Genomic DNA, 22,619 nt, shown 5'->3' with positions numbered 1-22,619 from the left:
TCCCGACTTGGGCTCAGTCCAAAAAGAGAGTTAAAAATGATGATGAAGGGATTGGTTCTCTTCCCGCTACTGATAACAGCAAAAAGTAACTTTCTCACTCTCTCTCTCTCTCTCAAAATTTGAACTGAAACATTTGATCTGAAACTCAAAGAATGGCAGAGATGGAGGAAACCACAGTACCCTTTAAGAATCTCACTAGCAGAGAGTACCCAGGTCATAAGAAGAAGGTCCTCTCTTTCTATCGGTTACATTTTTTAATCCAATTTCAAGCTCCACAAAACCCTAATCTCTTGCTCTCCATTTTCAATATTCTAAATTTTGTATGTGTCATTGTGAAAAGGTGCATTCTGTGGCTTGGAACTGCACGGGCACAAAGCTCGCATCGGGCTCTGTAGATCAAACCGCTAGGGTTTGGCATATTGAGCCCCACGGACATGTAAGTTCAGCTGTTCCAATAAAATTCATTATTATTTCCCAATAAATTTATTATATTTCTATGTAATGAGGGAATATTTGTGTATATATGTTACAGGGTAAGGTTAAAGATATTGAATTGAAGGGGCATACTGATAGTGTGGATCAGCTGTGTTGGGACCCCAAGCATGCTGATTTGATTGCCACTGCCTCTGGAGACAAGACAGTTCGTCTATGGGATGCTCGTAGTAAGTCATTGCTCTTTCAAGTTTCAATTTTTTTAGGTACAAAAGATTGGAATTTGATGTTATATCCATCTGGGTACTTCAGGTGGAAAATGTGCGCAGCTAGCAGAACTTAGTGGCGAGAACATTAACATCACCTATAAACCTGATGGGACGCACATCGCCGTTGGTAATAGGGTAATGTTTACTTGTGCTCAACCTCTATTGTATGAGTTTGTGAATTTTCTGCTTGTGAATAACTTCATTGAATTTTCTGATTGTGAATAACTTAATTTTGTTGAATTATGAGTAGTGGGTGTCAATAGCTAATAGCTATGTTTTGCTGTTCCATATTCTGGTGTTGCTGTTCTTATGCTGATTTTTGTCCCTCCTTACAATGTAGGATGATGAACTAACAATTCTAGATGTTCGGAAATTTAAGCCCATTCACAAGCGAAAGTTCAATTATGAGGTAATTATCGAAAGGGATGCTTTTTTTTAATTTCTTCCTTGTATATTGCATGTTCTATATGAGTTTTAGGCTATTAATGTCTTATCAGCACAAGGCTTTTAGAAAAACTTTGTTAGTCAACCTTGAGAAGTCGTTCAATTCTGTATGATATGCAAACGTAACCTTAAGAACGATTGCTTGTAAACACAAATCACAATATGTTAAGTTATCTCTCTTCTCTTCACACACACACACATAACCAAAACATATTGGCACGCCACTATGATGAGTTGCCGATGTTGAAGCTGTCAAAGTTATGAATTTATTAAGAAATAACTTTTTTCAATGAACATGAGTTCTTTTTAAATTTTTTGTAGAAATGTCTATATCCCCATGATTATGTTTTTTTTTTTTTTTCACGTGTAACTTGTCCATAGATGGTTTTTCTGATCCTTACACAGAGTTGCTTCATCCTAATACAAGGGATGCCGATAAATCCTGTTTATATTATCTGTCTCTGTACCTCAAATACATATTGAGCATTCTTCTTCTTTTCCAGGTTAATGAAATTGCTTGGAGCACAACAAGTGAAATTTTCTTCTTGACAACTGGAAATGGTGAGAACAAGTTTTCTGCATAATTTCTTTCTACATAATGGAACTTGGAATGGGTATTTTATTGTATATTCTCTGGTTCAGGTACTGTTGAAGTACTAGCATACCCATCTCTTCGACCAGTTGACACTCTCATGGCTCATACAGCTGGGTGTTATTGCATTGCGATTGACCCACTTGGAAGGTATGCTACAAAGATGTATTATCTTTTCATTTGTTTAAGGGGAAAAAAAACTGTCTGATTTGATCTGGGCCATTAACTTGCAATATTAGTTGGTACTGTGCATATAAACATGTCCACTTTCATTGATCCCATCACGAGAAAAGGATGTTTATATGCTGTATCTATGTAGTTCTATTTATCTCTGTTCCAAAATTCTCTCTTGAAAATGTCACACGAAGACTACTTTTAGCTCTTTTAAATGCTCTTTATACAATAACAGGTATTTTGCTGTTGGAAGTGCCGATTCCTTGGTCAGCCTGTGGGATATCTCAGAGATGCTCTGTGTGAGAACATTTACAAAACTTGAGTGAGTTCTACCCTGAATTCCCCATTATTCAGATTCTTTTTTCTTTTTAAATTCTGCAGTTAGTGAATAACTATGGACATTGCACACATTCGTTTACCTTAGGTTCTTGTGTATACTTTAATCATCAGCGTCCCTATTCCTGGAATGATCTCTGTTTGTACTTTCTCAGATCGCCTGTGAGGACAATAAGCTTCAACAACACTGGAGAGTATCTTGCTTCTGCCAGTGAAGACTTATTTATTGATATAGTAAGTACCTTATGTGGCTCACTACACTTGGAATTTATCTCTTCAAGAAGTATATTCTCCCTTGTGGGAGGATGTCTGGTTACAAAGGCTGCAGCCTGTCATCATAGCTGGCCAGTTTACTACTGTACACTGACTTTGTTTTGTAGCTTAGACGCCATTTAAAAAAAGAAGAAGATATATATGTTCACTGAAGTTTTTATTTTTTGTTTACAAAGGATTTGTAGCTAATTCATTCATATGAATTCAATCCATCTTTCATCACCTAAGTAAAACTAGTAACAATATAACTGCTGCTGTATAAATCAGTCCAATGTTCAAACTGGGAGGACAGTGCATCAAATCCCATGTAGGGCTGCCATGAACAGTGTTGAGTGGAATCCTAAATCCAATCTGCTTGCTTATGCTGGGGATGACAAGAACAAATACCAGACCGACGAAGGTGCATTGCTGTTTCTTGTTCCACTAAGCTTATTCATTAACACAAGGCAAACCTAACTGATGCATGTTTTGGCCCTCAATTTGTTGCAGGTGTTTTTAGGATATTTGGCTTCAAAAACTCAGCCTAATGTCTGACCTCATGTCCAAAAGAACGCAGATGTGTGATTATTTGACAGCAGCTGACAGGTTATGTCCAAGACAAAGTGCGGTGTGTGACCACTTGGTTCTGTTTGTACTAAGTTTTCCCGGGTATTTTTTAAAGACAAAGCAAACTCGGCACTTTTTAAAGGATGTTTGGCTTAGTGCGGCCTTCTCCGAGAGTTTTGCCCTTTTTCTGTTTGCCTTGTAAGTAGCACTTCTGTGCCCATAACCGTTTGGTTCTAAACTTCCATACTATATCAAAAAGAACAGCGTATGACATTAGATAGAGCACTTTTGAGCCCGTAACCGTTTGGTTCTAAATTTCCATACTATCAAAAAGAACAGCGTATGACATTAGATAGATATTGAGTACTTGACACTTTTATTTTCTACCTTCAGGATATGACACACTTGTGTTGCTGTCTGTATGGACAAAGAACAATATAATTTTGAGTAAATTGATGTTTGAGAAGTTAGCATTGAATGATAAATAATCACATGTACAAAAAGAGCACACAAGCAGTATCCCCTTGATCTGGCTGGAAGTAGTACATATGCGAACAGGTTTAAAGTTGCAGGCGCAATATACTTCAGAGGTAGTGAAGGAGATAAGATCAACTTGCTAGCTTTCATGTTGAATGATCAGAATCCCGAAAGGGTGTGTAATTTGGTTGTTCGAGTGAGTCTGGCTAGTAATCGGACCAAAGATGCTTCATCCCCCATTCCCCTTTTGGACATTGAAGAAAAGGGTGATCTTAACGCAGCAAAAGAGTTAGATACCATGACAGATATCTGATACTAGCAGACTTCCCAAGTGTTTGTTGAAGACTCGTATAAACAGTGCTGGGCTCTGGTGTGTCCGGGGTTTGATCAGATCAACCCACGACCGGTAGGCATGAAGGAGTTAAGCAGCAAGCAAGGGCCAGGATATTGGGTGGTTGGAGGGATTGCTTTCAACGTCACGTGTTGGGTGGTTGGAGGGATTGCTTTCTGCCGTCATTCTTTCCCTTTCTCTCTGCAATTTGCATTTTGTGTTTCTTTACTTTGCAATGTATGACTTGTTTCCATCTCCAGCTATCTCTTCAATGTTTCCATCTCCAGCTGTCTCTTCAATGTTTCCGTTCTCAATTGCACTATCTTTCAAGTCAGACAGTCTGCAGATAATAGAATTGGTCAAACCACAAATTAAACTGAAGCATATACACAAATCCCTCTAATGCAAGAGCATTAACTACCTTCACAAAGCAGCCACAAGAACACGGAAACTCCTCAAAGCTCAGAAGCCGCATAGCATGAATTTCGATACCGGAAACACCAAACCTGCAAAGCAAACAAGGCAGATGGTAATGAGATACTGAGAGCACCAAGTCACTGGCTTCCATTTGATCTCAACACTTGAGCTCTTCATCCTCTTCCCGCTCTGTGGCTCCTTTGACAAATCAAAGCTAGCCCCCTTCATCCTCAGCTCTTGAATGCACCTAGTGAGTGCCCTGTTGTCAGTCTTCTCCCTCTGCAACTGGTTCCATACCTTCCAGTACCTGCAAAGATTCACCTGCACCAAAAACACAAACACAAAGGAGGTCGAAACCGACAAAATGCTAGGTATCCACCATTTTTTACAGATGTGCTCTTCGGAATTAACCGAAGATGTGAACAAGATGGTCATGAAGAACCCATGAAAGATTAAGAAGAAGCAGCAGAGTTGAAAGATTTCGCGCCGGATGGAGTCCATTCGGGACTCTTTTCGGGCAATGCGCCGGCCAAAAAGGTCTTCTTCTCTTCGCCAGAGCTTGAGAAGCAAGAGATGGCCGGGGCTCTCAGAGATTTCCATTAATGGGTGGTGTTGGATAGCTGAAATGATGGTCATGGCAGATGAGAGTTTCTGCTGGTGCTCTTCATCTACTGGGATTTCCACAACGTGGGCATCTTTCATCTCAGCCATTGTTATAAAAAGAAATTCTTAAATTTGAAACCTTGAAAGAGCAAAAAGAACAATGCAGAAATTTAGAGATTAAGAAAAGCAAATGAAATGACAAATTAGACAGAGTGAGCTTTGAGAATTAGCGGTGGGAGAGCGCAAGTAACAGAAATGATTAGTATCGATTGCTTTTGGTGGAGGAAGAAGAAGGACTCTCAGGTATTTAAATTTGTTGAAAATAGCCTGAGTGTGAGTGAGAGCGTTGGCTGCCAACGGTTACTTTTTTTCTTCGCAAACGGTCCGATTCTATGGCCGTTTATTTTATTATTTTCCAACGGTCACATTTCCATCTCCGACGGGCCTGGAAAGTGTTTGGGTCTAATTCTTATAAGCCCATATGAGTGCGTGGAATTCTACGGGCACCCATTTGTGAAACGGGGTTGCTTATCGTTCAGTTAGGTTTGCTTTAGAGAGGGAATACAAAATATGATTTATTTTCAATACAAATAAAACTTGGAATCCTATCTTCTTAAAAACCTCCCCTCCATCCTAATCTCACATCACCAGTAGCCACGGTAGCCAATGGCCCTTCCCCTACTCCCTCTCTTTCCTATTTATTTCCTCGTCTTCCTTCTCGTCGAACTTCTAGGGTTGCCAACAAAGTGTAGAAGTGAGGATAGAAGAGGGGCTCGTTGCCCACCGTGGTCATCAATGATTCATAATAGAGGGATTTTTTTGGTACGGGGAATGAGGGGAAGCTTTAAATTTTTTTATTTATGCAAAAGGTTTATAGTGGTTAATAGCAGCTACTTGTGCATTTAAGGTCCTGTATTCAAAATTCCCCTCGTCCATTATCGGTTATATAAAAAAAATTTATTTATTTATTTAATTAGATAAACAAATTGGAAGCTGTGGACAAAATTTTATGATTGGGGTTGGGAATCAAATATCATGCTTGGATGTCTCATAAAATTCCTCCACGATGTTTCCAAATAGAATTGCTCTATGATTGATCCATCACCCACCACAATCATCAAGTTCTGTAGGCCCATTGGATCAGAATCCAATTTGTCAAGTCGCTTTCCATTTACCAATCTGAGCGAAAATCCCACACAGCTCTACGGCCGGCCCATTACAGAAAATAGCCAGTTAAAATTTTGACTTTCCACGTGGCATGCAATCTGGCCATTGAAATATTCTGCCAGTTTGTGTCATCGTTCATAATCTTCCGCAGCCAGCAACACTTTCTCTTAACAAAAATCTTTTTGTTTGCATCACCAAGAGGGAATTTTTTTTAAAAAAAAGATTAAACTTGTTTAGCAAGTATATGCGAGATGACCTTATATAATACGTCACTTTTTTAACTGTAAAATGCATTTGTTTTGTGCCGTGAATTTTTTAATTTAAAATGGATCGTTCAAAATGCCCAACTAACGGGAATGGTATCTTTTGTACTATTGTAAAGTACTTTTGTTTTATAGAGCATTTGTTGCTCCAATAAAAAAAAAATTATTTGAATTATTGAAAAAAAAAATAGATTGTTTGAATCATTGAAAAAAAAAATTTATAGGATTACCCCAATATAAGGAGAATATATATATATATATATATATATATTTGGAGAAAGAACATACAGGTATATTCCGATCATGATTGACCGTACATAACGAAAAGTACCAACATTAAGATTCGTAATTCGAGACCTGAAAAAATTCAGAAATTCAAGTATGTAGGAATGTGCCATAAAATGGTTAAAAAGGCAGCCGCTGGAGATTTTTCTCTTTAGAATCAGAAAGTCAATAAAGTGAACAAAACCGCCGTTACCGGTAGCCAGTCATCCCTCTCCTTGATCCTTCACACAAGCCAAGGAAAATCCCAATCTGTCTCTCTCTACTCTCAAATTCAATTCCCAACTTTCTTGACAAGAAAGAAAAGCTGAAGCCAAAGTCTTCAAATGCTATCAATAAATACCAACATACTCACTGCTTTTATCTCTCAAATCAATTTCCCTTCTCATTTGGATCACCAATTCACAAAGCAAATCGTGTAAAGTATGCATCTTTACAATGCATGGCTTCCACCGCCGGTGGCTGAAGAGTCTAAGAAAGAGAAAGAGTCCTTCTCTTGGGTCGTCTCCTCCGTCAAAGGCTCGTACAAACCCGACGATCCTGAATCCGTCTATTCAACTCTCAAATGGGTTTCTGTTATCGACCTGTCAGTACACCCAATTCACTATATCTTCTCTATTTCATTCAATTATAGGATTTTTCTATGTTGTTTTCTTCTTTTGCTATTCTATGTGTGTTTAAATTTTGCTTCTTTGACTTAGGTTTTGTTAGTATGTGATTGAAATTTGAAATTACTCATGTTCATAATTTCATAAGAGTTGAGCTTTCATAGCAATGAATTGGTTATGAATTTCAGTTTCAAATGTACTTCATCATGTTGAAGTTGGTTCTATACTTGCCATGCAGTTTTGTCAAGGCAAAAAGTGACGTATCTTTGGAAGATGTAACTGCTCTTGTTGAATTTGGATTGGAACTGTTTCATGTGTCGCAAAATAAGCTTTATGCCCAGGTAATACTTCGCATAGCTGGTTCTATATATTCACATATCTTTTTGGTTACATGCTTGCTGTCATTATTTATTGTTTCTTAAATTGTGGGTTCCATTTGTATTGATTAGGTTAGATGGGGAAACATCCTTGTCAAATTACTCAATAAGCACCGAAAGAAGTTGTCCTTGAAAGTAAAATGGCGGCCTTTGTATGATACTTTGATCCATACACATTTCACTAGGTGAGTCTTATATATCCACCTTCAAGTATATTTCCATTTCCTTCATAGTTTTATTAATTCATTACTTCATCTTAATTTATAAGTAAAATCTGTTAAAGGCTCGAAAGGGGTGCAACCTTGGTACGTAGGAAATATTCAAGAGATGACCGTCTTTTTCCAAACACAATAAATGTTTCTACATATGGTCATCACTTGTTATGAATTTTTTGGCCTTTTCTCGTGGGTGCAATCAAACTATGAATTAGAAATAGTGCTTTTAACCTGAAATCTAATTTTGTTATTTCTGTATGGTTCTTGTCGTTTTTCTTGACATATTTGGCTTGATTGCTACCTTTGTGGTGTGCAACCAACTGCTCAACTACAATTGGGATGACATTTTACACACAGGCCACATTTGAAGAACTTCATGTGTTGATACATGTTGCAGGAATACAGGTCCCGAAGGCTGGAGATTGAGACAAAGACATTTTGAGACTACTACTTCTCTTGTTCGGTCCTGCCGGAAGTTCTTCCCACGAGGTTCTGCCTTTGAGATATGGTCTGAGTTTAGGTAAGTACTTTGAGGCCTTTTTCCCTAGAGTGAGTTAGTTGGACTGTGAAACATAATTTCATTTCTGGGGTTTTTCACCTCCATCCATCTCTGTGATGTTTCACTGAGTTGATATTTCACCATGTCAAAACAAGCAAAATACTGTTCCACACGCTCCAAGTCATATTTGTATAAATTTATTCTTTTCAGCTTTTTTTTGGGTGACCTTTTCTTATTGTCAATACAAACAAAAATTGTATTGTGCTTTGGTTTAAATAGATAGATACACACACGTGCACACCCATGTTTAAATAAAACCATAAGCTAGGTGATTATAGTTGAACTCTTAGTTGTTCTGCTCACTCTCTCATGAGTAATTGTATTGTCTTTTTTTTTTTTTTTTTTTGATGAAACAAATGTGCAGATCTTTATTGGAAAATCCATGGCATAATTCATCCTTTGAGGGATCTGGGTTTGTTAGACTGTTTCTTCCCACAAACTTGGATAACCAGGAATTCTTTTCGCAGTAAGGAGCACTTATCTCGCACTTTTTTCTTTATGGTTTTAGCACACTTTATTTATTTTTATATTTCTTTTTGTGGCAAGTCACCTTGTATTCTTGGTATTGTAGCGGTTGGATTAAAGAGTTTTTGCACCTATGGGACTCGATACCGAATTGCCAATTTTGGAACAGTCAATGGGCAGCTGTTATAGCTCGTGTTGTAAAGAACTACAACTTTATTGATTGGGAGTGTTACTTGCCCGCACTTTTCACCAGATACTTAAATATGTTTGAGGTGAGTGAATGAGCCCTTCGAGAAAGCTTGAATTTTCTTAGAGTTAGGTTACATGTATTTTGCCTGATATTCAAGTCATGCCATAAAATAAGTACAACTACATCTCGACTGATGCGTGCTACACTACTATTGATAATTATACTGTAACTTAGCTTGTAATGATAGCAAACATATCAAAAAGTTGTACCGAAATATAATAAAACTTTCATGTTTTTATGCATTTAAGGTTCCTGTGGCAAATGGAAGTGGATCATATCCCTTTTCTGTGGATGTTCCAAGAAACACAAGGTTCTTGTTCTCCAATAAAACAGTTACCCCAGCAAAGGCCATTGCAAAGTCAATTGTAAGTTTAATATGCCGATGCTTGCATTTTGCAGTGTAAATTAACTGGTGCCTGTATAAACTCTTCCTTGATAGTAGAGTGAGATATTTTATACCTGGAACTGCAGGTCTATTTGCTAAAGCCTGGTAGCTCGGCACAGGAGCACTTTGAAAAATTGGTCAACCTCTTAGAACAGTTTGTATACTCAAATACTCAATGTTAATATTATTTTATTTTCCTGTTATATTGTTTAAAAGCATGGTACTTGTTCTGAACATCTATTATCGATTCATTACTGGTTTTTGTTTTTGTAGATATTACCATCCTTCTAATGGTGGTCGTTGGACTTATGCATTAGAACGTTTTCTGCTCTATTTGGTAGTTTCATTCCAGAAGCGCCTACAGCATGAACAACTGTAAGAATCTGTTTGCATGATTTGGCATCTGTTCTTTGTATGCTTGAGCCTATTTTATCCTCTTTCCACTAAATTACTCTTTTTACAGAAACATAGGTAAAAATATTCAGGCTGACCAGTATCTAGGAAGATCAGAAAGGATTTTCTTTGTCAATGTGGTGCTGAAGTTAATTGATCGTGGTCAATATAGCAAGAATGAACATCTTTCTGAGACAGTTGCTGCCGCAACTTCAATTTTGTCTTATGTGGAGCCTTCTCTTGTCCTTCCTTTTGTTGCATCTCGCTTCCATATGGCCTTAGAGACGGTTAGTCATATTCCATGTTTTTCTTTATTCTAGAACTACTGAATATGGACAATATGTGGTTTACATTAGGCTCTATTTGTTCGGATGGAGAATAAAATTTTAGGGAATATATCTGCTGGAAAAGTTTATTGGAAAGTGTTCTCTTTGAAATTTATTTTTCTGCTGTCTGGTAAGTTTTAGGAAAACTCTTTTCTGTGTCTGCTGAAAGACAGAGCCTTACAAAATGTCAACTGTTTGTTAAAAGAAAACCTTCCGTTCGAACAAACATCAGAAGTGTCTTCCTTTCTTAATTTTTTTTTCAGCAGAACTGTTTTCCGCTAAAAGATACAGAGGCTTAGAAAAGTTCAGTTTTTTTCCATAAGTGCATCCAATATACAGGATAACAGGAAATGTTTGCTAAATCGCTACTGCAAGTGGTGTTCCTTTCATTGAATTAACTTCTTCTTTACCAACTTTTGTGTCTAGTCAGATGACTGCCACCCACCAGTTGCAGATTGCAGTGATGTCAGTAGCATTTGTTGGGCGTTCATTATTCCTCTCATCCCTATCAAGTTCTGCTGTAAAACCAGTTGATCCTGGTAGTGGTGATGAGTTCATTGATCTTCTGGTGGTTTCACTATCCAATGCATTACTTGGTATGGACGCGAATGATCCTCCGAAAACCTTGGCAACAATGCAATTAATTGGTTCTATATTTTCCAATGTAAGTATACAATCACCTATCAAACATGTCTGTAGGTTGTGCATGTACAGTCTTATAATTTACTCGTATTTGCAGATGTCTTCATTGGATGATGACATTGATGAGTTATCAGTCATGCCAATGATTCGATTTTCTGAATGGTTAGATGAGTTCTTATGTCGCCTATTTTCCTTACTCTTACACCTGGAACCAAGCAGTGTTACGTAAGTAATGACAGTCAGTTCTCTGTTGCTTCACTTGTATAGTTTCGTATTAACTATTTAAGATATACATTCTCTGCAGTTTCCCCTTTACAACTTATTTTTAGTCAGAGTAATTGGTTACACTTGCTGCAGGAATGAAGGCCTACATTCATCAGCAACGTCAGGAACTTTTCTGGTCGAGGAGGGTCCTTACTACTATTGTATGCTTGAAATCTTGTTTGGGAGACTCTCACGACCTCTCTATAATCAGGTTTCTGAGTTTTTGACTTCAAAGACTCAAATTATATACTTTGCAGCATGACAATTTTGTTAACTCTTCCTCAAATCACTGGCAGGCTTTGAAGAAGATCTCCAAGTTTGTGAAGACAAATATTCTTCCTGGGGCAATTGCAGAGGTTGGACTGCTTTGTTGTGCCTGCGTTCATTCTAACCCAGAAGAGGCAGTTACTCAACTTGTTGAGCCAATTTTATTGTCTGTTATATCTTCTTTAGAAGGAACACCAGCTACAGGATTTGGAGGTAGAGGAATGTGCGATGCCTCAGTTTCAACAAAGGTAGTTTCTCTTATGAATGTTTTAAACTATTTGCTTCTGTCTATGCCTAGATTTTTATTATGAACTTAATGTTTTCTTTCCAGGTCAAACCAACAATTTCTCCAGCTCTTGAAACAGCAATTGACTATCAATTAAAAGTATTATCAGTTGCTATAAGTTATGGAGGTCCTGCACTTCTGCGCTACAAGGATCACTTCAAAGAGGCGATTATTTCTGCTTTTGAGTCCCCATCTTGGAAGGTCTTGTTACTTTGATGACTGTTGTTCTCTCATGATCAACTGTTTCTTCCTATACATGTGTCTCTACATGCAATGCTCACTGAAATTGTTCAATGGTTTGAATGATTTTTTTTCGACAGGTCAATGGAGCTGGTGATCATCTTCTTCGATCCCTTCTTGGAAGCCTGATTCTTTATTATCCTATTGATCAATACAAGTATGTTAACTTTTCTTGCTAGTTACATAATTGTGTGAGTACATACATTTTAAATTTGTCTGCCAAAGAAGAAAAATAATATTATTTATTTTAGGTGCATTTTGCATCATCCAAATGCTGCTGCATTAGAGGAATGGATCAGCACCAAAGATTATTCAGATGATAAACCAATGGTGGCTCCCAAGTGGCATATCCCAAGTGTTGAAGAAGTTGAATTTGCAAATGAACTTTTGGACCTTCATTTTTGGTTGGCTTTGGATGATCTTTCGAGAATATGTGAAACTAAAGTCCATTCTGATCCAGGTAATTTTTTATGGTGTTATCTTCTTATCCTCGGAAAATGTAGTAGTGAAGGGAGATATAGTTATCAGGAGCTAGATCCAGTGAATCAAATAATAGTAATCAAATTCATATGCAACCATGAATGTAGACATGGACATACATTTGTATGCATGTGTGTTTTTATATGAATGGAAGTGAAGTTATATTGTCTGACAATGCATGCTATTTTCAACCCAGGAGATGAGAAAGAGCACTTGAAAGTGACTCTTCTACGTATAGATTCTTCATTGCAAGGTGTTTTGTCTTGCTTGCCTGACTTCACCCCGTCCTCTAGGAATGGGACTGTTGAACATCCAAATCAGGCTTCTTTTCTAATAGCTGGAGCAACAGGTTCAAGTGTTGGCAGCACTAAATTGCGGGAAAAAGCTACTGAGATTATACATGCAGCCTGCAAGTAATGTTTACATATGAGTTTTCCTGCAGATATCATCCATTTCAACTGTGCAGATCCGATTTACTGAATCTTATTTGGTCTTTGTGTATTGTGCAGATATATACTAGACAAAAAAGCAGATGACAGCATTCTGTTGATACTCATTATTCGTATTATGGATGCCTTAGGAAACTATGGTAATGGACACTGACTCTTGACAATACTCATCCCCACCCCCTCTTTTAGGGTGTGCTTTGTCTCATCATCAGTTCTTTACCTTATATGCAGGAAGTTTGGAGTATGATGAATGGTCAAATCACAGGCAGGCATGGAAATTAGAATCGGCTGCCATTATAGAGCCTTCAATAAACTTTATAGTTTCAGCTCAGTCTAAGGGGAAGAGAAGGTAAGAGTACTATTGCTAGATCGTACGATCCAAAAAGAAATTTTTTTGATGGATCTCCTTTTTATCCCATGAACCATGCATACTTGAATTCAAACCCTGATTATGTTATTCTGTACCAGGCCGCGGTGGGCACTTATTGACAAGGCATTCATGCACAGTACCTGGAGATCATCACAATCATCCTATCATGTATATCGTACTAATGCAAATTTTGGTCCACCAGACCATGTGAATCTTTTGGTGGATAATCTTCTAAATCTTACATTGCATAGCTATGAAACAGTTCGTGTGTGAGTCTCTAATCTTCTTGACCTTACTTTATAATGAAGCCCTAGCAGAAGTACTGTTTACTCAATTTAATTGCAGTAGCAATAGTTTGACCGCAATTGCACACATGTGAATGCACGTTATAATTTTGGTAATGCATATAAAGTTTCTTAAGAAAATGCAGTCTACTATGTCTGTATGTGTATCTGACATGGAATCAACATAATTATAGAAGCAACAACTCACCAAAAGAATGAAATTGATCTGGTCACATGTTAACACTGTGTGCAACCCACTACACTTTTACTTGTCTTCTCATGTTTTAAGAAGGTTTGCAGAGTTTTTTCTTGTCCTGTCATATAATGAGGTCTCTTCCTGACAGATTTAACAGTTTGTTGGATGTCTTGTTGCTGAATAAGCCTTTTTGTCTTGATTTCTGATAGATATTCAAGTGTCTTGTTCCTGAGTAGGTCTGTAAACCTAAAATAGTTGGTTGAAGACTTTTATGGTAGCACCAATGCATGACCTAGTTATTAACTTTTAGCAGAAGAACAATTCCTTGAATGAAATATCAATGAGCAATAGAAGTGTCTCCTGTTTTTGCTGGTAGAGTAGCAAGGAATTTCCTCTAAAATAGAACTTATTTTCCATGTTTCCTTTTGTCTCTTCCACTAGTGTGTTCTTTTGCCACCTATGTCAACTTTTGTGGGTGGTTTCTTTGCAAGTGAAGAATAAAAGTTCCTTTATCTGTTGCTTCATTTGTTATGTTGTTTATCACTTATTTCAGACGTAATTATTACCTCCTGCTCAATTTTTCTTCATGGCACTGATTTTTATGCTTAATGTTTTTCAATGTTTGCAATTTTGTGTTACCATATCTGATTATTATTTTTTTCATGATGTTCAGGCTTGCTGGGAAAGCTCTTTTAAAGATGATAAAGAGATGGCCATCTATGATTTCAAAGTGCGTTCTTTGTCTAACTGAGAACTTAAGGAGTCCTAAGTCGCCAGAATATGTGGTGCTAGGTTCATGTGCTGTCCTTGCCACACAGACAGTTCTCAAGCATTTGACAATGGTAGTCATTCCACACAAACTGCTCACAACTGATTATGATAAAATGAGAGTTTCTGATATGTTTCTGTCATTCCAGGACCCGAAGGCATTCTCTTCATTCATCCTTGGAATTCTTTCAAGGTAATACTTACTTTTATACACGTAGCAATATCTGTTGTGGGTTCGGTTTAAAATTGCTGAATATTGAAGTTATAGATTGAATTTTGATCTGCCTTTCTCCTTCTTGAAGCTCTCATCATGAATCACTGAAAACCCAGAAGGCAATCAATGAGGTAAAATATGATATAATGCTAATTGTTGTGATTTGTTTGTTGTCGAAAATAGTGTTTGTTCTCATAAAAAATAAAAACTTTGTGCTAGCAGCTTTTTGTCAAATACAACATCTACTTTGCTGGAGTATCTAGAAGCATTTTCACAACATCAGGGAATCATACAGATGCACCAGATTTTTCAGATTTGGTTTCTCAGATCACTTCTATGAGTTTTGATTCTATTGGCTTGCATTGGAGGTAAATAACTAATATCTTGGACATTTTCTTTAAGGTCTGAAGAACGTTGTTGAGTCTCACCTATGTTGTCGAACTTTCTGGTGTGTCCTTTGAACACTGAAACTGAGAAAGTATATCCAAGGGTTTGTGTTACTTTGATTTCGCTTTGAAGAAAAATTTACGTCTCTAGAAGGTTTAACTGCATAGACTCTAAAATTCATAAATTTATGGGGTAAATCTTTTTCTTTATATTTTTCCAGGTACAATCTGATGGCTAACAGGGTTCTACTCCTGTTGGCAATGGCATCTAGGAATGACCCAAATTCCTCATCAAAAATTTTGAGTGAAACTGCTGGTGGGTTCATGGTTTTGTTAACTCATAAGTTGACTCTTTACTTTTTAGCACTAATCTTGTTTTTTAAATTCAACTTTTTAGTAAGATTCTAAAATTGTGAGATAATGCTGCTTCAGGTCACTTCTTAAAGAATTTAAAAAGTCAGCTTCCTCAGACAAGGATACTTGCAATATCAGCTTTAAATACACTGTTAAAAGAATCGCCTTATAAACTGTCACCTGAAGAACAGGCTTCCCCGCCTGGGAATTTGCACGGAAGTAGAAAGTCATCCCTTGAAGGAGAATTAACCCAAATATTTCAGGAAGATGGATTTTTCAGTGAGACCTTGACCAGTCTTTCTCATGTTCACATAGTTACTGATACTGAAAGCACATCTTCTAGAGGAAACCATGGGAGTTCTTTTCAGAGCCTAGCAGACAAATCAATTACCCGTTTTTATTTTGATTTTACCGCTTCATGGCCACGTACTCCTACTTGGATCTCTTTATTAGGAAGTGACACATTTTACTCAAACTTTGCGAGAATTTTCAAGCGGCTAATACAAGAATGTGGCATGCCTGTTTTATTGGCACTTAAAAGCTCATTGGAGGAGTTTGCAAATGCTAAGGAGAGGTCTAAGCAGTGTGTTGCTGCTGAAGCATTGGCTGGAATATTGCATTCTGATGTTAACGGTATTTCAGTAGCATGGGAGAATTGGATTTTGGTCCAGTTGCAGAATATCATTCTATCACAATCAGTAGAATCAATACCTGAGTGGGCAGCCTGTATACGTTATGCTGTTACTGGGAAAGGGAAACATGGAACAAGAGTCCCTCTTTTGAGACAACCAGTACTGGATTGTTTGGCCACACCTTTACCTCGAACGGTAACTACTACTGTAGTTGCCAAGCGCTATGCTTTTCTTTCGGCTGCACTTATTGAATTATCTCCACAGAGAATGCCATTAACTGAAGTACAGCTCCATTATAGACTTCTGGAGGAGTTGCTCGGTAACATGTGCCATTCATCTGCCCAAGTAAGCTGTTTCATTCTGTGCATGTGCATGTCTTTCACTATTTTTTTATTATTTTTATAATAATATGCAAAGGGATAAGATACATTAGGAGAACTCTTAACAGCGCTTTTCTCATAAGAAATTAAGGGCTGGGTTGTGTTCACATATTTAATTTATCATTCTCATCAGATAATGGCTCTATGATGTGATTTCGTCCAAAAAGAAATCCATGGAACAGAGTTGTGTGCTACAAATGAATTTTTTTTGTATGCAGTGTTAAATACCAATCTTTATGCACGTATCAGATGAACAAGAAACTTTTGTTTATAAATGCCTCATTCTTATACTAATCATTTTCAAGGCAGCGTTTGGTCTGTTTTGCATTTTCCTTGGGAGTTTATAGATTTGAAGAATGTTTTTCTTGGGACAGGTAAGAGAAGCTATAGGTGTCACCCTTTCTGTGTTGTGCTCTAACATCCAACTGTATGAATCATTTGATCATGAACATTCACATGCGGAGGAAAGAAGAGATGTTGCCAAGAAATTTGATGGGAGAAGTTGGGTTCAGTTTCTAAAAGAGCGAGCATCTGAAGTGCTAATAAATATTCAGAATACCACCCAGTCTGACAGTTTGGAGACCCCAGCAACTATCAGTCCTGAAAATGGGCATTTAAATGGTGATTCACAGGATGATGTCAAATGGATGGAAACGGTACTAGTTTTTAGAAATGTTTCTAATAGTATCTTCTTAATCTTACAAAATATTGGACTGATCAATTTGTACATTTTCATATTTTGTGAAGCTTTTCCATTTTATCATCTCATCTTTGAAGTCTGGGCGAGCTTCGTATCTGCTGGATGTAATTGTGGGACTTCTTTATCCTGTAATATCATTGCAGGTAAGTGAAGTTAAAGTTGAGTCTTTTGGTAGTAGTGTTTCACTAGTTTGCTTATGAGGTCATTTCTCGTTATGAAGTTCACTAGAATGTACTCTTCCTTCTGTTTGAATCCTTGTTGGCTAATCTTGAATGACTAATTTTGGATAGTTTATCATCATGTTGTATATGACATTTTGGAATCTTCTCGAGGAATCAGGAGAAGATGAAAGAGTTTTGTTGGGAAAAAAGAAATAATGAAAGAGGGAAAGTCTGTGTATTGCAGTTGTTTATATAGAGCACCAGTACATAAATTTCTCCTCAAATCTTTCCTAATGTTGTGCCCTTAATTTAATAATTTTGTAATTATAAGCAATCAGCTCTCTTAATTTAAGATGATTGGTAATTGCAACAACTAAATATCTTGTTTTAAGAGGCTGGCTGATTAGCAGCCTAAACTCACGATAAGTTTCATAGCACCAATTATATTGCTTTTGTAATGTGGAATTCAGAATTTGAGGACTTGCTCTACGTTTTGAGTAGACGCTAGTCGTTGATTGATTCATCTAACATAATCTATTGTTGGCTGTTCCCCTTTTCTTATCAATTCAATGGCTTTCTGAGTAATCCTTGGATAACCTCTGTGTTTCTTTTAGTGTACATTTCAATTACTTTGATATTTTAACAATCTACTGGATTGCTCTATTGTAATGGTGATAGCAGTTTGGTAGGGTATCAGATCTGTATATCTGAATGATGTTGTTGGTTTTTTCTTTCTAAGGAAACTTCAAATAAAGATTTGTCAACTTTAGCCAAGGCATCTTTTGAATTGCTGAAGTGGAGAGTTTTCTGGGGACCTCATCTCCAGGAGGCTGTATCCGTGATTCTTTCTTCTGCCAATGACTCTAACTGGCGAATTAGATCCGCAACACTTACATATCTGAGAACTTTTATGTATAGGTATGATACATATTTTGGATATCTTCCCTTTCGTTATGATCCTCTAATGTATGCATCCTTTTTCCTATTAGGAATACCGAAATACATACCAAATAGTGCTTTTGGTGTATAAATTTTCAGTGTGTCCATATTTTACTTTGAGAGCATTGGAACTTCAAAATTGTTATTTATAAAAATGTTTTCGTCTATCCTCTATCTGTCTGCACCTTAAAAGTTTCCAGTTTCATACAATGTGCATTCTTGACAAAAAATAACATATGATGTTGATTCTAGCATGTAGATGAAGAAATTTTTATTATTATTGCTATTTTCTTAAACAACAGGCACACTTACATTCTCTCAAGTACGGAGAAACAACAAATTTGGAGAACTGTTGAAAAGCTACTTGTAGACAACCAAGTTGAGGCAAGTTTCTGGTTCAAGCGAAAAATATAATTCATTTTTCGATGACTTAAAATTTACTGTCGTCAGAACGTTTTCTAAAGACATTGATGTATAAACTCACTTTTATGTTCTAAAGCTTCTGACCTATGAAGAAGAGAAAACCTGAACTCAGGTGTTTTTTCAGGATGGTCCTTAAACAATGATGCATAAATCTTAAGGGAGTCTGTGACTCTCTTTTAGGTCCTATATTTCTTAGGAATGAGGTAGAATTTTTTTTTATTAAAAAAAAAAAAAAAAAACTTACGATTTATGTATCAGGTAAGAGAACATGCTGCTGCAGTATTAGCAGGCCTAATGAAGGGTGGAGACGAAGATTTAGCTAAAGACTTTCGTGATAAAGCTTACACTGAAGCTGCTATTCTTCAGAGGAAGAGAAAGCGAAGGTATTTCCCATGGCTTTTGAAAAGACTCGTCTTCATAGTTTTCAGTCTTATAATCTTCTGGTCTTGCATCAAGTTTTGTTGTTTTCATGGAAACTCAACGTCTTTATTGGGTAGAGAAATGATTTAGAGAAGAGAAATGCTATTTACACCCCAAAAGTAGCTTCCCACACCCTTTATGCTCAAACATGAGGAATGTGAGAAGCTATTTTTGAAGCAAATAAACAATTGCCTAGAGAATTATAAATTGTGGGCAGAATACACGCAAGCCCCAGTTTTGGAATACCTTAACTCAGTCCTTGTTTATTGCATTATAAATTTTCTCATTAGTAAAAATCAGGACGATTATATATATTTTATTTTGTCTTATCTCATTTCTGTACTTATGTGAAAATGCTTGATGCGCACAATCATTCAGGTTCATATGACTTCAACATAAAATATCTCTGCACACATTCTTATTAGATTTTTAGTATTCAATTCTACACCTTACACATTGATGAGCTTACATACTTGTATTATATTTGAATGTAGAAGTTTGAGCTCGAGCCAGTCCATAGCTTCCATTCATGGCGCTGTACTTGCTTTGGTAGCTTCTGTGTTATCAGCCCCTTATGATATGCCTAGGTACGTCATCTTCAATACAGGGAACATGTCTTGTAATTTATTCACAATTACTCTAGCAATCACACTAAAGGTCGGGTTTTGGCAGCTCCAGTTTATTTAAGAACACCACTGGCCCCTTACTCTTTCTTTTTTCGGGTTAACGTTGGCATGTTGTAGCTAGTTATCTTGAAATAAGGGTGGACTTCATTTGCTCACCTTTTTTTATTTATTCCATCGCTTCCCCGGCGCCCCTTCCTCTCAATTTATCCAATAATTTGAATTTTTGAATGTCTGCCTCATAGCAATTTCCACTGCTTTCTCAGTTGGTTACCTGAGCATGTTACTTTACTCGCTCGTTTTGGTGGAGAGCCATCGCCAGTGAAATCCACAGTTACAAAAGCAGTTGCAGAGTTTCGACGTACCCATGCTGATACATGGAATATTCAGAAAGATTCATTTACTGAAGAGCAACTTGAGGTGTGTATTGGCCAAACTAAGCCTTACATTCATATATCTAGTTATTAGTGCTGGTTTTCTAACTTTCTTCTTTGATTGATATGTGCAGGTTCTGGCTGATACATCTTCTTCTTCTTCATATTTTGCATGATTCACCGTGTAATTCATAGTAAAGAGAGAGGATATAGTTGTATCACAATTTCACAATTGATTGAAAGTCAGCAATAAATTATGCATTTTTCATAAGATTTTTCTTTCACCATAATTTATATAACGAAGCCTTATTTACATTATCATTGTTTAGCGCTGCCATTTGATATTTATTTTTACCTATCCCCCCTCACAATGCTTGTATAAATTATTTTAGACCAAAGGATTCATTAGATCATCAGATGGTAAATCCCACAAGATGCTATCCGAGTTGAATATGTTGGATCCATTTCTCAACTCTTTTCCACCCTCGGATTCCTCTCCATTTTGTTCCCCTAGTTTGTCATGCAACTGGCCCTGCTGGTCTCCCCCTGTGCACGTGCTTCCAGTACACATACTTTGGCTCCACGGTGATCCATCCCCTTCATTCCCGAAAGTCGAAGGGCCATACTGAAATCCGGACATGGGCAAGGGAAAAGCACTGCAGTTCCCTGTAAAGTTTGCAGATGTTGCTCCAGTAGGGTCCCAAGGTTTGTTTGAGGTTAACATGTCTGGTTCTTGCATAGCCCTGGATAAACCAATCTTGATCTTCTCAATAGTGTCATCTTTTTCTTCCTGCTTACTGTTAATGTAAGTGGCTGTGCTGTTCCCTGGTGTTGCATTAGAATGTTGGAACTGGAAGTCAATGCGCCTCTTCGTGAGGAGGTGGAGCATTTCATCCTTGAAGCAGCCAAGTGCTGCTTCTGCAAGGTGAGCCACCTGTGGCGGTGCCAGTGTGGTTGCAATCTCGGCCATGAGGTGGGAAAAGGGTTTGTGGGTGACAGGGTCTATCCCCATGCCCGATAGCTTCTTCTTCAGCTTGGTGTTCCAATGGTTTTTCACATCATTGTCGGTGCGACCAGGCAGTTGTGCTGCAATTATCGACCATCTGTGACATTCATGGGGAAATGATTAGTGAGCAGGCACTTGAAATAAACAGAAAAAACTGCATGAACAATCGGATTATCCACCATTGTTTCATAGGGATAAGAAATCCAGTTCAGTCAGAAAAGAAAAAGGTTAATCACAAGATATATGGAGTGCTTAGTTTGATATGTCATAATTACCGGTTACCAACAACAGAGTGAAGTTTGACAATGGTTTGCTCTTCAGCGTCTGAGAACTGGCCATGCTTAAGGTCAGGGCGGAGGTAGTTCGTCCACCGCAGCCTGCAGCTCTTCCCGCATCTTTGTAGACCTTATGAATCGAACAAAGAAAGCTTTAGGGACACGAGAGAGAGAGAGAGAGAGAGAGAGAGAGAGAGAGAGAGCTTGTTACCGGCATTCTTGGGGATGAGCCGCCAATTACGAGTGCCATGTTGGGCAATGTATGAAGATAGCTTGTTATCTTCTTCAGGTGTCCACTGCCCCCTTTTCACATTGTCCTTCTCACAGCATGGAATCCGACCCATCTCTCTCTGTCTATTTTCTAAAACTTTCAACTCACTCAGCTAAAAAATGCCAATAAAATTGGGGAAAAAAATAAAAAAACAAGACTAGAGTTAGAGTTGAGAGTAGTGGAAGTAACTAAGCGAAAAGAGCTATAAAGCTTGTTTTTTCTTCTTCTTTGGTAATGCGGGATGGTTTAAAAAAAAAAAAAAAGAAAAAAATTTTTCTGGGGGTTTTTTTTCTATTTTTTTGTTTTTTGTAGAAAATTCAGGGTTTTCCCTTTTTTTTTTTTCATATAAAGAAAAATTTTCAAACCCATCCCCTTTTTGGGGGGGGGGGGTGTGGTGTTTTCCCATGGCCTAAAGGCTACTGATAAAGCCATCAAAGGTGCATGATTTTATTAAAGAATTCAACGCCATAGAGCGTGTGAGACTTGGGCCGGTAGCTCACCCACAAGACACCCGGTCAACCCTCTCTCTCTCTCTCTCTCTCTCTTGTTGACTGCATGCATGCCTGGATGGTTTGGGTGGCTTTTTGCTCTGCTCACACAAAACCAACTTACAGAGGAGAGGGGGTCGAATGTCTACTTGTCCCTTCACTTAAAGTTGCAAAAGTTACGGTTGTTGCACGTGCAGGTCACGTGCACATTCATTTCTTCCCAGCTATGTTCATGTTGTCTTGAACCAGCTTTTGTTTTTCGTACAGAAGATAACATGCATATGCAATGCATTATGTGGCTGTCTGCAGCAGGGCATGCCCAATCCTATCGTACTGATGTTGCTTTTACCCACTTATCAGCCTATAAAGCTACCAAAATCCTACCTAAACTAATAAATAAGGTCTAAAACAATTTTGTTCAGTTTTCATGATTATCATCAGATTGCATGCCTCATGTTTACCATCTTTTCTTGAATACAAACAATAGTCTAAACTATGAGGGATGGGGTTTTTACCAGTGCCATAGAAGTTCGAATTTGAGAC

At 37.6% G+C, this 22,619-nt stretch overlaps 4 protein-coding genes across 4 annotated transcripts; 2 read left to right on the top strand and 2 right to left on the bottom strand.

The window, feature by feature from the left end:
- On the top strand, positions 33-3,421 carry LOC18775045 (THO complex subunit 3). Its single transcript, XM_007205515.2, has 11 exons — positions 33-227; positions 341-436; positions 533-662; positions 745-836; positions 1,042-1,110; positions 1,649-1,706; positions 1,788-1,887; positions 2,147-2,233; positions 2,403-2,481; positions 2,788-2,920; positions 3,010-3,421. Exons 1-11 carry the CDS (start codon positions 153-155, stop codon positions 3,045-3,047), a joined length of 957 nt encoding a protein of 318 aa, XP_007205577.1. The 5' UTR covers positions 33-152; the 3' UTR covers positions 3,048-3,421.
- On the bottom strand, positions 3,508-5,205 carry LOC18772538. Its single transcript, XM_007205797.2, has 2 exons — positions 4,296-5,205; positions 3,508-4,214 (listed from the first exon to the last, which is right to left on the bottom strand). The coding sequence occupies exon 1, from the start codon at positions 5,000-5,002 to the stop codon at positions 4,337-4,339; it is 666 nt and encodes a 221-aa protein (XP_007205859.1). The 5' UTR covers positions 5,003-5,205; the 3' UTR covers positions 3,508-4,214; positions 4,296-4,336.
- LOC18772801 (proteasome activator subunit 4) lies at positions 6,770-20,317 on the top strand. Its single transcript, XM_020566477.1, has 35 exons — positions 6,770-7,192; positions 7,453-7,555; positions 7,664-7,776; positions 8,204-8,326; positions 8,730-8,831; positions 8,937-9,102; positions 9,329-9,445; positions 9,552-9,619; positions 9,739-9,840; positions 9,929-10,145; positions 10,615-10,848; positions 10,924-11,051; positions 11,184-11,301; positions 11,387-11,605; positions 11,689-11,844; positions 11,964-12,040; positions 12,135-12,343; positions 12,560-12,776; positions 12,873-12,952; positions 13,044-13,161; positions 13,281-13,451; positions 14,336-14,504; positions 14,580-14,623; positions 14,733-14,775; positions 14,867-15,012; positions 15,252-15,346; positions 15,463-16,361; positions 16,771-17,052; positions 17,144-17,239; positions 17,997-18,175; positions 18,499-18,580; positions 18,878-19,002; positions 19,534-19,626; positions 19,929-20,082; positions 20,171-20,317. Exons 1-35 carry the CDS (start codon positions 7,032-7,034, stop codon positions 20,210-20,212), a joined length of 5,448 nt encoding a protein of 1,815 aa, XP_020422066.1. The 5' UTR covers positions 6,770-7,031; the 3' UTR covers positions 20,213-20,317.
- On the bottom strand, positions 20,194-22,618 carry LOC18774205 (transcription factor MYB80). Its single transcript, XM_007206557.2, has 4 exons — positions 22,592-22,618; positions 21,529-21,700; positions 21,318-21,447; positions 20,194-21,139 (listed from the first exon to the last, which is right to left on the bottom strand). The coding sequence occupies exons 1-4, from the start codon at positions 22,598-22,600 to the stop codon at positions 20,425-20,427; spliced, it is 1,026 nt and encodes a 341-aa protein (XP_007206619.2). The 5' UTR covers positions 22,601-22,618; the 3' UTR covers positions 20,194-20,424.

This window comes from Prunus persica, chromosome G6, assembly GCF_000346465.2.
Source record: "Prunus persica cultivar Lovell chromosome G6, Prunus_persica_NCBIv2, whole genome shotgun sequence".
In the NCBI taxonomy this organism is placed as follows: domain Eukaryota; kingdom Viridiplantae; phylum Streptophyta; class Magnoliopsida; order Rosales; family Rosaceae; genus Prunus; species Prunus persica.
This window is presented reverse-complemented; position numbering and strand designations above follow the sequence as displayed.

Bases quoted from the DNA above. Each gene is read 5' to 3' on its own strand.
- LOC18775045 (XM_007205515.2), top strand. From the start codon at position 153: ATGGCAGAGATGGAGGAAACCACAGTACCCTTTAAGAATCTCACTAGC. The intron at 228-340 runs GTCCTCTCTTTC...CATTGTGAAAAG, and splicing joins ACCCAGGTCATAAGAAGAAG to GTGCATTCTGTGGCTTGGAA. The intron at 437-532 runs GTAAGTTCAGCT...TATATGTTACAG, and splicing joins ATATTGAGCCCCACGGACAT to GGTAAGGTTAAAGATATTGA.
- LOC18772801 (XM_020566477.1), top strand. From the start codon at position 7,032: ATGCATCTTTACAATGCATGGCTTCCACCGCCGGTGGCTGAAGAGTCT. The intron at 9,446-9,551 runs GTAAGTTTAATA...CTGGAACTGCAG, and splicing joins AGGCCATTGCAAAGTCAATT to GTCTATTTGCTAAAGCCTGG. The intron at 12,344-12,559 runs GTAATTTTTTAT...TTTTCAACCCAG, and splicing joins TAAAGTCCATTCTGATCCAG to GAGATGAGAAAGAGCACTTG.
- LOC18774205 (XM_007206557.2), bottom strand. The intron at 21,448-21,528 runs GTAACAAGCTCT...TCGATTCATAAG, and splicing joins GCTCATCCCCAAGAATGCCG to GTCTACAAAGATGCGGGAAG. The intron at 21,140-21,317 runs GTAATTATGACA...TGAATGTCACAG, and splicing joins CACTCTGTTGTTGGTAACCG to ATGGTCGATAATTGCAGCAC.
- LOC18772538 (XM_007205797.2), bottom strand. From the start codon at position 5,002: ATGGCTGAGATGAAAGATGCCCACGTTGTGGAAATCCCAGTAGATGAA.